This window comes from Phymastichus coffea, unplaced genomic scaffold, assembly GCF_024137745.1.
Source record: "Phymastichus coffea isolate CEN01 unplaced genomic scaffold, Cenicafe_Pcof_1.1 PCOF00016, whole genome shotgun sequence".
Classification (NCBI taxonomy): Eukaryota; Metazoa; Arthropoda; class Insecta; order Hymenoptera; family Eulophidae; genus Phymastichus; species Phymastichus coffea.
The window spans coordinates 228,653-242,705 of NW_026706827.1; the positions used below are offsets into that span (position 1 = coordinate 228,653).

General features: G+C 30.8%; 1 protein-coding gene across 1 annotated transcript; it reads left to right on the forward strand.

Moving 5' to 3' along the window:
- Positions 1 to 6,891: 6,891 nt before the first annotated feature.
- Positions 6,892 to 7,898, forward strand: LOC131675084 (uncharacterized). Its single transcript, XM_058953929.1, has 2 exons — positions 6,892 to 6,928; positions 7,012 to 7,898. The coding sequence occupies exons 1-2, from the start codon at positions 6,892 to 6,894 to the stop codon at positions 7,896 to 7,898; spliced, it is 924 nt and encodes a 307-aa protein (XP_058809912.1).
- The last annotated feature ends 6,155 nt before the right edge of the window (positions 7,899 to 14,053 follow it).

Sequence of the window (14,053 nt, forward strand, 5' to 3'; positions counted from 1 at the left end):
GTATGGAGCAGCCTTTAAAATTCAGTACGCGAGAGAGCTCATACGGCGAACGACATTTTGAAAACTCAATTCACAATGGAAGAATAATTCTGCTGATTTTTCCGCAATGTCAGAATGTTGCAACAGAGAGAGAGAGAGAGAGAGAGAGAGAGAGAGCACGGACGTTTTTCATCTCTTTCTTTCACACACTCGGCATACTCAAACGCACTGACGTATAACAGTGGAGGGGAAATGAGTACAAAAGCATGCGAGCTACACAACTGAACGCGGGTGAGAAAAATAGTACAGGCTTTCTACTTTACCAACTATACAGCGCCTAACACCCCCTCCGCGTAGCGTCGTAGCCCTGAGTGCCTTCACAACTACTTGTTGATCATTCTCGCGACTCAGTGACGGATCGAGCATTCTGAGGAGCCTTGCTTGCATTCATATCTGTCCTATATATCTATCTTATATATCTGTCCTATATATATCTTATGTATTTGAACAACTGCGCGCAAATATTCTCCCTTATCATGTATCCAAGTAGATTTAACAAGGTTTCAAACTGTGCTTAACCTTTAAAATCCTTTATGTAATCATATCTAACCAAAAATTTCCCTTCAATGATTCGTTTAAACAACAAATATTGTCATACGAACAGGATCTTATCGGTATAATAATTCATTATTGTGTGTGAAATCAATCAAATGAAAAATTGTATTGAAAATATATTTACGTGTGTAAAGTACAGAAAAATATAATGTAATTAAAATATTAAACTTTTGCAAGGGGAGGCAGAAAACGAAAAATAGAATGTGTACATGTAGATAAACAGAAAAATGAAATGATTTACTACTAAAAGCTTTTGGATCACACATCATCTACAACTGGATTAATAATATCCGCAAAATGAATAGTTTTTAACGGTTTTTTTTATTCTTCATGGTCATAAAGATGAAATATAAAATGTACAGTCCACGCGTGCACGTAACGCACATATACGATTTTTACATTCGACAAGTTTATGTTACCCGGGAGTGCAAGATATAGGAGATCACAATAAATAAGCAGCCAAGTGAAATACATGTGCGTTCATTAAGCTATAACAGATAATGAACGCGTGAATGCACGTCACATTAACGTGAAATTTTTACATGATAACATGCATACCTAGCAGCTGTACGCACGTGGTAACAAATGCACAGGTAATAATAAATGACCGCTAAAAATATAAAGCTAACTTGACGCGTCCACAGCATCAATGGAGATAGACGCTTCTATCCAGATAAGCGTCTATCTGCGCCGGTATAGTAATGGCCTTCGATCCTCGGGGGAGGATCGGTGCTTCGACGTACAATATTCACGAAGAGCCTAATCTCTATATGGGCTTGAAAGTGCGCACATTAATGGATACCACAGCTGTGAAATCAAGTGGGAAAGTCGAGCTGATGCTGTGGGCACTGTCATTTATCGAGTGAATATCAGCGCGCGGAGCAGAGCGTTGTCACGCGTTTTACGGGCTCGGTAGGCCGTCGATAATGCGCCTGTAAGCTTATACTTTCGTTACTCGCACTCGCAGCGTTGTCTTTAAAAGAGCTGCGACTCGCATAGGAGTGCAGGTGTCGAGAGTCGGAAACGAGGCGCCGCGTTCTCTTGGGCAACTTCACGCTCGGGTAGGCTCGTTCTCTGAGAACCCGTAACATGCAGCGTACCCCGACTTCCCCTCTTTATGCATATGTATGCGCGCCGTTTACGCGGCTCGAAGCAGGTGCCTAGTTTTGCCGGACAAGTATTTCCCGCAATGCAGCCTCGCGGCGCGGCCTGCACGAACTCGCTTCTCAAACACGCACGCCTTCGTACAATCCGCATTTGAGCTGCCGGCAATTGACATGTCGCCATCGTAAGCTCGATAAATCACACATACTTTCACCATAAACACGCGAGTAATCGCTTTGCAAGTCATAAGTATATCTCGCGCCGGAATCTCAACGCGCGGATATTAATGCGCCCGTACGGCTGCCAGGCCGCCGGTGTGCGTGCCTGTGTCCACTGCACTTACCCCCGTGGGATTGCTGCGCTGCCAAAATCCTGCGACGTCGCGGGATCTCGATTAGTATAGTAGAGCCCAGCACCGCAACACGCGCCAGATAACGTCATGGCTCCATCATTATTATAGTCGTGCGGACTTTACGATTCCCACTCAAGCCAGCTGTATGATCGATCCGAGCTACCGTACATCTACACACCAACCTAATTGCCCTCGTATCCATTATTTCTTCATTATTATATCTTGAGCAGTCAAATTCTTGCTATTGCCGACTCTGCTTGAAATACTTTTGTATTCAGCTTTCATGCTTTAAGATTTATTTTATTATTAAATATTCTGCCTCGACTCCAACGCAGCCTCCTGTAAGACTGAGCTTACAACTCACCTGATTTGTTTCTGTTTTATTCCAGGATCTAATATTATTATGTATTATAATATTTTATTCATGATATCTAATCACAGATAAATAATAGCTTTACAATTTGCTGTATGCACATTGTTTTGCGTACACGATCATAAATAAAAATCAATATACGCAGCATATATACAAATGTGTAGGTGTATGTATTTTTTTATTGGGTTCTGAAAAATCATCCTCATAAATGAGATATGAGAATCGTGCTACGAAAATACAATTTCTTATTGAAATTCAAACAATGACTAGATAAGATTGTTATATATGCAAACCTAATCACGTTTTTACAATATTACGTTCACGTATACTGGGCTGCAGAACGCATAGCAACTCCGCGTTACTACTTTTTTTTCTCTTTGTATATTCAACCCTCGAAAATAAACAGTCAATACGAATCAAGATTCATTCTTTTTTCTCCAGAAGAAAAAAAAGAACAAAAAAAAGAAAGTCTTATAATGGACGACAAATAAATAAAGAACCCGAACCCAATCTTCATCCTATTCTAATTTATTTGTGCTAGGTACACCAAGTAAAAATCCATTAGTGTCGTATAGTTTATAACTTGAATGGAAACGTTTTTCGAGTAAATTATATTAAATATCACAAAAACAAAACGTTTCATACATTCCGCGATGGGAAAAGAGTTTTTAACCGTTATCTTATAAAACATTTTTTTGCGCGTCTTCAATAAAAAGTAGATACGTCAGAATCATTTTTAGCTATCGATCCGGCGGAGATATTTAGAGCGTGACAGACTGTATTTCTCCATTATTGAAGTTTCAATATTGAATTGTACGCAGATAGAACTTTTTAAAAGACATTTAGAAATTTATTCTCAATATCTAGAAACTAATTGTTCCAGCATATTTAACTTATATTTCAAATGAACGAAAAAAATTATTTTTTTGTTAGATTCAATGTTGTTGTAAGTAATTAATTTTAATTATTCAAAAAATCTCCTATCCCATATTCCTGTCAAAGCAATCGTTTGCACTTTTTTCATCTCTCCTAAATGTATATGGACGATATTTTAAAGCATTTCTCTAATTTAGTGTTATATTTATGTTGTCGCAGAAAGCCTTTACAATTTCTGAACAGTCTTCATAAATTTCGTTGTACAAAATGGTTGTGTGTCAACGAAGGTTGACATGTCTAATAATTTGTTGCTTAACATTTGTAGCAAAATGGATAATTCGGAGTATAGCTATGGTTATTCAAAGCAACGTCCTTAATTAAGACATGCAATTGAAACTTACGCGAATTATCCTTTATATTACATTGAATTCCTTTGCACGCATTATTGTTCATAGCAGCAATAAATGAATCTAAAAATAAATACTACAAACCGTGGAACTGTACAACCTTGTTTGTGAAAGTAATTCATTTATCATTAATTAAATAAGCCAGATGGAATTCTAAAAATCTTCAGATCGAATTGCGCCATCTGTATTTAATAACGCTATTAAATAACTATTTGTTTCTGATTTGTTTCGCTCCCAACAGTTTTGTATAATTTACCGTGTCATATATTTTTTCATATAGTCATTTTCATATTTCCTTTCGTTTATTATGTAATTATAATAATTTTCATGCTGATTTAATAAATCTTCAATTACACCCTACTAATTTGAGTTTACAAAGAAATTGCTACATTATAATGTGATAAATCTATTGTTTCGCTATAAAATTATCGTATTCTTATTTCAGCAAAGACGACACGTTTAATTACGCTGGTATTGGTCTACACTCTTGTGAAATAAAACCATAAAATTAGGTTTAGTGTGGGTTTGTTACTAAAAGGGTTTGATGGTACCGGCCTCAGATCAGCCCTGAAAAATGTTCAAATTAAAAAAATTGTTTTCAATTAGAATAAATTATCTCTTTTTGACCTATATTCGACGAATAATTTGCTCCTTTCGCGTTAAAACAAATCATTAAAATGGTTGTATTATGCATAAACTGCTTGTGACAGTATCTTCATGAAATATGGATATTTTACATGAAAATATTTTGTAATTGTGATTTATTTTGATTTCATTATTATTATTTGAGGCCGATTATTATGTGATATCTATGTGATTGCTATGTGATTATTTCGTTGATATGTAATTGCTTACGTTTTATTTTCGCTTAGAAAAAAGATTTATTTAATAAATATTTTTTAAATATTGTTTTGTTAATAAATATAATAAAATATATTTATAAGCAAGATAGCCATATGTATCGCAAAAATAAAACTTTTTTCACAGTACGTCGTAAAGGAATCACAAGATCTCTGCAATGAGTGATGTAAAATTTTATAACGCATAGAACCTGAAATAAAAAAACTTGAAATTTGCAGTTTTATTTTGCGAGCTTGAACTTTTATGCGCTAGTGCACCTGTTTATTTACTGAAATAGAAAATATTTAGGTGCCATAATTTATATTATGACTAATTGATAGATAGGCAAAAATCCACAAAACTTAACTTTCAACTTGACGTCATAAATGATTTAATGATAATAAAACCAAAATCGTTCTCCGTAGTATTTTTTTCAGTTTCTATAGATAAATACTAATCTTTTCATTCAATTAGATGTTACAAAATAAACGTAATAAACTTATTAAAAAATCTGAAAAATTGAAAAAACTTATTTATCTAGTAACAAATAGACCAAATTTTATTCAATTTAATACCGAAAGGAACACTATGTATATTCTAATACGTGTGCTATCAATAACACTTGTATGTAAAGCGAGTCTTTAAACAAGGTGTTTTCTAATTATAAACACCGGCAGTAATTTATTTTTGTGACAGCACACGAGAAATTTCCTACTTTTTTATGTTGTATCAGACGTAAAATTAACTATTTGATCAGTGTGATTGAATGAAACAAGACAGGTTCAAATACCACGGCAGTCGTATGCCGTGTTTCGGCATATCGTATTTAGAATATTGAAAATGTATTATAAGTATTTTAGCATTTTTTGTGTACTCTGGTTTATATTTTTAATTAAAAAATACAAGAACTGTAATAATTTGATTTAGATAAATAGAACTTGAACATTTCGAATAAGCTGATACATTATTTACAATAATTTTGTGACTTCAAAATAATCATAATTCCATATATATATATATACGATATTTATAGACTTGTGTGTAAAAAATAAACATATTTATTAAAATTATAACTTAGAAATAAACAATATAGCGTGCATTTTTATTTTTTATTACAAGCATTCTTTTCTTTGGTGGTATTGGATATACGTATATAAACAAATATATAAGTAACACGAGGACGTGCTGTATTTTAAAACTGTAAGCCCTTATCGTCATGTCAAGTGGCTTGCGTATACCCACGTTCAGTTTTGTTTACATCGTGTTCGCAGAGGTCATTCCGCTGGACGATATATACACGCAAATAATACCATATAAAGTTCGAAGTAAAATTAGTGTCATATTCCATATATACCATTAAAACTAATTTTTTTTTCAAAACGTAAATGGAAGCAGGACTATAGAGCGCCGCCATATTGATAGGCCAATAGTGTTCGAGTGAGCGCCGCCATTTTTAAACGAGAGGAATGATCGAGATAGCTTATTTCGAGTTTCAACATTGATCGATGTTTTCGAATAGGAGTTTGATGATGAACGACAGTTCAGTTTTCAGTTAAAATAAATTCACAGTTCGTAGTTCAGTTAAAAATGTTTGAGAGCAACATACAGCTAACAAAAGAGGATTTTACATCTAATGAAGTCATTGAAGAATTCGAGATTGGAGACAACACAGTGTACGTAATACGCAATTTTTTTCTATTATTATTAATTATACTAATTAATGTGCTTTGAAAATTAATTTTTATCGTGTTGTATCACAGCGATATCGTTGGCTATGTTAAATTAATTAACACCAATGTACATTCGAGTAAAGCATATTTTATTTGTAAGTATAGTAAAAATAAAAGTTATTATAAAGCTATTACGGATATACATTATTTATTTGAAAACGAAGGTAAGAGTCTCGATGACTTTCCACAAATACAAATTTAATGCAAAATTTTAGTGACTATTAATTGATAGGGTATACGAAAATACAGAAAACTATTTAACTATAGGTCATGAAAGATATGCAGAATTGAATGAAAAGCAAAAAGAAATAGTTGATAATATTTTGAATATTGTATTAAATGAAAATAACGACCAAATGAATAATTTTTATAAATGTTGCTTTATAGATGGTCCTGGCGGACCAGGTAAAGCATTCTTATACGAAACACTTTGGTATCTTTTGAAAGGAAATGATAAAAAAGTATGTACTATGGCTTTTACTGAGATAGCTGCTACACTGTTACCTCAAGGAAAAACACTACATCAAATATATAAATTACCAGTACCATTATTTTCAGATTCATCATCAAATATAAAGTTAGAATCACGTGAAGCTACATATTTAAAAGAAATAGATGTATTTATATGGGACGAAGCTCCTATGGCTCCAAGATATGCAATGGATGTAATGGATCGAATTTTACGTGATATTATGGATGTTGATTATTTATTTGGTGGAAAAATAATTATTTTAAGAGAAGATTGTAGACAGCTACTTCATGTCAAAGTAAACAGTACACGCAGTGAAGTAGTTGATTTGTCTATCAATCGTTTTTCACATTGGCAAAATATTGTTAAATATTCATTAACTCAAAATATGCGAGTTTTACCTCAAGAAATAGAATTCACAAAATTTTTATTAAATGTCGGTGATGGAATATTGAACGACATTCATGATAATTTGAGTTTAGATAATATTCCTAAAAAATGTATTACAATAACTAACGAAGTAGAAGATATAGTTGCTGATATTTATGGTCATATATTTCATTGTAGACAATATAGACAAGCAATTAATTATGCAATATTATCTGCACGAAATGTGGACGTTAATGAAATTAATGAAACAGTTGTAAATTTGTTAGATGAAACGACAGAAAAAAATTATACAAGTATTGATAGTACTGAAAACTGTGACAATGAAGGATTTAATAATATTTTATTACCAGAATATTTAAATATTTTGAATCCCTCATCTCTTCCTCCGTATGAATTGAGACTAAGAATAAATTCCATTATTATGATTATTCGAAATCTTAGTATTAGTGAAGGTTTATGTAATGGTACACGATTAATGGTTTTAGAACTTGCTAATAATATACTAAAATGTGAAATATTAACGGGTGATAAAAAAGGTGACATAGTATTTATTAATCGTATAACTTTATATTCATCAGAAACTGATTATCCGTTTATTTTTATAAGACGTCAATTTCCTATTAAATTAGCATTTGCAATGACAATTAATAAAGCTCAGGGACAAACTTTTAAAAAAATTAGAATAGATTTAAGAAATGATGTTTTTAGTCATGGACATTTAAATACGTTGCTTTACCTCGTGTACGGTTATGAGATTCTTTAAAGTTATATATTAATTGTTCTAATAAAAATAGCAAAAAAAATTATGTATTTAAAGAGTTGTATTTATAATTTTTTTCATTTATATTAAAATGTTAATGATATAAAACTTGTTATCAATTTTATTATATAATATATATTACGTTATATATTGGTACATATCTCGTAAAATAAAAAACAATCACTGTTGAGAAATATGTTTTAAATATATTATGAATCATATGTTATAGGTTAATTATAACGTCAATTGGCTAAGTCTACCAAGTCTACGCGCACGGTACGCGCGCTTAGTAAACTTCTAGTAAAACTATAACGCGTAACTGAAAATATTTTAATGTAATTAAAACATTATTCTACTATGAGAAGGAGAGCAATAAATTTAATTGATACAATTTTATATTAGCAATTCAAGTGCCATTTAATTTTTGTGGCGTGATCTATTAAGGTAAGTACACCAGTACGAATCGTAGCACAGGAGTTTCATCTTTGACATTTTCATTGACATCTTTCCAATTAACATCTTTCCATTTGTACCATTTATGAAAAACAGTTTTATATTTGTTGATCTTTCTTTGCTCTATAATTTCTCAATTATTTTTTTGCTCTATAATTATGCAATATTTGTCGATCTGTTTAAATAAACTAATTCACATTTAATAGTAAAAAAATAACGAAAAAGAATATTTTCACGTCACTATTCTTAAAATATCAAATCTGCTATTATACTGGCTTATCGAAAGAAAAAGAGCTTTGGCAGGCAAATTTGCTGTATCACAACAAATAACTCCACGAATACCGATAAAATTTGCTAAATCCCGAATGAATACTTTGATATCTTGAAAGACCTTTTCCAATGGCTCTATCATTTGCATTAAAAATAAATTTGCGTTTGGTTTATATGGGCCGAACCACAAACCAATAATTAACAGTATATTTTGTATGCGACATCTTATTGTGTACGATAACTCTAAAATATTTAAAAAAAACCCCAGATGCAATACTTTGATAAGTTTAAAACTTTTACTCTATCAGTATCAGTATACCATAAAAAAGAGATATTGTTTTTATTTGACAAGATTTCATTTGGTTGAGTAAGCTTTTTATAAATTTCACCATCGTAAATATCATGGTAATCTCTTTTATTTATACAACCCGAATTATTGTTAAGACTGTCATAAAAACCCTGGTCTTGATACAGATTTTCTATACGTGGAATTATAGGAATTCCCAAGAAATAATTTTTTTCAGCTGACTCGTTACAATCACAATATGAGTTTATATTGATTCTCTCCTCAGTTTCGATCAACTCATCTGTATCCATATTATTATTAGTGTTTTTCAAAGTAGCTTAACATTTTGGTCAGTAGCAATGCTTATTGAAATGTGTTTATTGATCAGAGAAATATTTTTCAAATTCATGGTAGGTAGTTTATTCTTTATTGAAACGCAAAAATTGATCATGATATCTTTAATATCTGTTTTATAAATTCGATGACCAATACTTTTCTGTTCAAGTATTAATTTAGTTAGTTGTACGCAATATTTTGGTTTTTGGAAAGAATCTGTCATTTATTATTAAAATTATTAGAGGAAATGCGAACATGCGATCTTAACTTCCAATTTTATCAATGTACTAAAATATTTTTATGTCTGTGCAATTTAAGCTATAGGAAAGTTGCAGAAAAAGTTGCAGCTATATTTTACGTGCCAGTAAATCCACAGAAATATTGCGAAAAATTTCAGATATAATTTTTAAATTATATCTGAAATATTTCAAGAAAACTGCGGCAACTTTTTTCGCAATATTTCTGTGGATTTACTGGCACGTAAATATTAATAAATATCTGTACGTATTGTACATCTTACTTATCTTATTAATTTATTAATTAATTTTCTAATTATTAAATAAAACTATTAATATTCCAAAAAATATCGTTAGAAATAATAACAGAAATATTTCAAAATATATTACAAAAATATCTTAAGAAACCTTTCTAAGATATTTAATAAAATATTTCAGTGAAGTGTTTCTTAAAATATTTGGAAAATATTTTTGGAAATTTTATGCAAAAAAGTTACTGCAATTTGTCTGAAACATTAAACGGCAATATCGCATGAATCACTTCTTCTATGTTTCGTCGATGTTTTGCAGAATGTTTCTGTAAGCATTGTCAAAGTATTTCTCTGAAATATGTTGAGCAATGTTTCTGTAAAGTTTAATCGAAATATTTCTGAAATATTCTCACGTTTTTTTCTAAAAATTATTTCAATAACATTTCGGGAAACGATTGTGGGAATATTACGATAATATTTTTGGAATATTTTTATACAATACTGCGGAAAAACATTTCTGATAGTTTACGCTATACAAAACATTTTTATCCACATTCCAAAAATCTTTTACAAAATAATTCTTACCATGTATCTGAAAGGTTCATGCAAAGTTTTCATATAATTTTTCAAAACGTGACATTAAATATTTGAGTGAAACATTTTTGCATTACGGTAGGTATATTATATGAAACATGTTGATGGAACCTTCATAATTTATTTCACAAACATTTCTACAATATTTTTGCAAGGTTTTTCTGAAGTATTGCAGCGAATTTTTCAATGCAATAATTGATGCTATGTGGGATTGATCGTCATCAAATTTGAGCTCTATTTTTCAAAAATAAAATTAGCTATGAGCTTTCCTTTTCCAACTTATATATTTCCTAGTATTAATTGCATACAAAACAGTTAATTTAGGAAAATGCTTTAAGGTAGACCTTTATTGACAATTTTTTTAATGATTTCTGTAAAGGTATACAAGTTGACTTTCCTTCGGAATATTAAGTTTTTATAAACATAATTTTTTTTTTGTTAATCCAATCTCGATCAAGTCAACAATTATAATTGTACTTCGAAATGCATACTGTAAAATGATTGTAAGTAATTATTTCGTGCTTTGATACAGAGAATTATGAAAGTGACAATGGTGATGACTTCAACAACATATATACCATTTCGAGTGAACGACGCGACCGAGCAGAAAAGCCAACAACATGATTGCGATAAAAAATTATTTCTTGGATCGTGAATTACTATACAAGCATCTGTAGTGTGTTTGACTGCAATCAAGCTTCGCTACGGTTTAACCAAAATTTGCATTTATTATTTGTATTTATTTATTTATTATTTATTTTAATTTATTTATTTGTATTGCTACACAACTGTTCAACTACCTCTCATGAATTTGAAAAATATTTCGCTGATCAACAAACACATTTCAATAAGCATTACTACTGACAAAAATATTAAACTGCTTTGAAAAACACTAATAATAATATTGATATCGATGAGTTGATCGTAACTTAGGAGAGAATCAATATAAACTCATATTGTGATTGTAACGAGTTAGCTGAAAAAATTATTTCTTGGGAATTTCTATAATTCCGCAAATAGAAAATCTGTATCAAGGCCAGGGTTTTTATGGCAGTCTTAATAATTCAGGTCGTATAAATAAAAGAGCATGATATTTACGATGGTAAAATTTATAAAGAGCTTACTCAACCAAATGAAATCTTGTCGAACAAAAACAATATCTCTTTTTTATGGTACACTGATAGAGTAAAAGCTTTAATCTCATCAAAGTATTGCATCTGGGGTTTTTTTATTAATTATTTTAGAGTTACCGTACAAAATAAGATGTTGCATACAAAATATACTGTTAATTGGTTTGTGGCTCGGCCCATATAAACCAAACGCAAATTTATTTTTAATACGAATAATTGAGCCATTGAAAAAGGTCTTTCAAAGTATCAAAGTATTCATTCGGAATTTAGTAAATTTTATCGATATTCGTGGAGTTATTTGTTGTGATACGGCAAATTTGCCTGTCAAAGCTCTTTTTCTTTCGATGAGCCAGTATAATGGCAGATTTAGATATAATGTATATTTAGAGCTAAGTAAAACTGTATAAAATATTCGTGTATATTCGTATAAAAAAGAATTGCGTCTACGAACTGATGCAGAATCTATTAAAAACGCAAAACAAGTTGTAGAATCAAATATGCCTGTGTGCGGTGTGAAAAGTCCGTTAATCTTATGTAAAATCTGTAATAATTATGTCACATCTACATCTGTGGACGTAATGCATTGTACGTTTGAAGGTTTCATAAAAAAACTTCTTTAATTATGGTTTCATGGTTAAAAATTTTCATGTTACAACTTGGTCGAGGTAGTTGTGCTCAATTCTACCACCTGGTTTTGTTACCTGCTGATCAAGACCAATAAAAACCATCTTCCCTACTGGAAAGCATCCGAACTGAAAAATTAGGGTCTTTATTATTTGACATCCGTTTTGCATGGTGTAATTCCCGATAATTATTTGAATCATTTCATGTATTTTTATTTAGGTCTTATCTTATTATATCAAGAAAAAGTTACAGATGAAATGATAGATCTGGCAGATGAATGTCTTGACAAATTTCTTGAAAATTTTGAAGTTTTACAATTAAAAACTCATGATGTGCAACTTGCACCTTTTGAAACATTTACCTCTGATGGTCCGTCGATTTGGTCCGCTTTTTACCACTTCAGATTTTCCTTTGGAACATTCAAATCGCAAATTAAAAGCAATGGTCTGTGGTAACAACTCACCTCATTTGCAAATTGTTTCAAAATTAAATATTTATATGGCGGAATACACTCACAAAAAGATTGGCTTAAAGGCAATGATGCTGCAATTCAATTTTTTCAAAACTGTATTATCTCCTAGAAGAAAACTAAAAATAACAAAAATTAGGAATGATATATTTTTGGTGGGTGCTTTGTTAAAAAAGAAGCCTATGTTCGTTAAATTATAGTGGACATGAATTGGGTTGAAAAAAATATATTTATCTTTTCAAAAGCGTACAAGAATAATACTTTGTATGAATTTGAGGTCAAACAGTGTGAACAACAAACAGATTCCTCGTACGTTAAATACGAAACCAACTCACAAAAATTGGATATAATTTAAAATTTTGTTCGAATAATGAACTGTAAATGTAAAAAGGTGCGTGTAGTTGTCCCGAAAGGCACTACGCGATCGTTGAAAAGCACGAGGTTGAAAATCCGTTTTCAGTAGAGTTAAAAAGCGAAACGCTATCGTGCTAGCATAAATGTAACTATGTTTCTCGTAGCTTGAAACTTATTGACATTGAAAGATTGAAATGTGTTTGTTATCACGTCAAAATTGAATACGAAGATTGTGAATACATTGTAGAATCAGTTAACAGTCTTTAAAGTGAATAAATATTTACATATTCCATAACTTGAATCCTCAACCTGATCAGTAAGATTAACTATTACAACCTATTCATAATCAAGTTTTATATAATTTTCATTGTTATGAATTAGTTTTCAAAAGTAAATATTCTACTCAATAAATATTTTATATTTTATAGATTTTTAATAATATTATTCAAAAGTAAAAAGTGTATTTGAACCAAGCAATACTAAGGCAAAATAATAAGATTTAAGTTAGATTGCTTGTTTACAATAACAATTATTAGTCAACCATTTGTTTCCCATCCGTTAGAACTGAATATTATCTGGATTTTCGAGTGTGCTGAAATTTATTGAATTATTTTTTTTAAGTTACTCCTTCGTAAATTTTAATTAAATCGTTCGCATAATAAAACATTTTTGTTAATATTTAATGAAGCAATTGTCAATTGCAAAATGAATTGACGAACATGAAATGTTTAATCTGTATATTTTTATACGTTTGAACAAAGTTTATGAATTATTTTTAAATATATGTATTAATCTCCAACTTATTCAAAATTAATAAAATTACAAACTTGTTTTTTCAATAAATTCGATGTGTAGCTACAACGTGCTAAAGATATTAGTAACGTTTCTCATAAAGCGTAGGAACGTTCTCACGAAAAGTAAATTTTGGAACATCATCAGTACATTCCGGACACGTTCAGTTATCTATAAACCGTCAGTATTTGCAACCGAGTGCGTGCCATTTTCGTTTGTGAATCGTTGCAACGATTGGATCCAATACGTTTCAGGAACGTTTCTGCTTAGGGAACGATCATTTGCGAAATTTATTTTTTTTGAGGCATCGTTTTTATTACGTACTACAAACGTCCTAAAATTATGGTACTACTAACATAACAG

Excerpts from the sequence above, each read along its gene's own strand:
- LOC131675084 (XM_058953929.1), top strand. The coding sequence starts at position 6,892 with ATGTATTTATATGGGACGAAGCTCCTATGGCTCCAAG. Across the intron at positions 6,929-7,011 it reads GAAGCTCCTATGGCTCCAAG|GAGAAGATTGTAGACAGCTA; the intron begins ATATGCAATGGA and ends TAATTATTTTAA.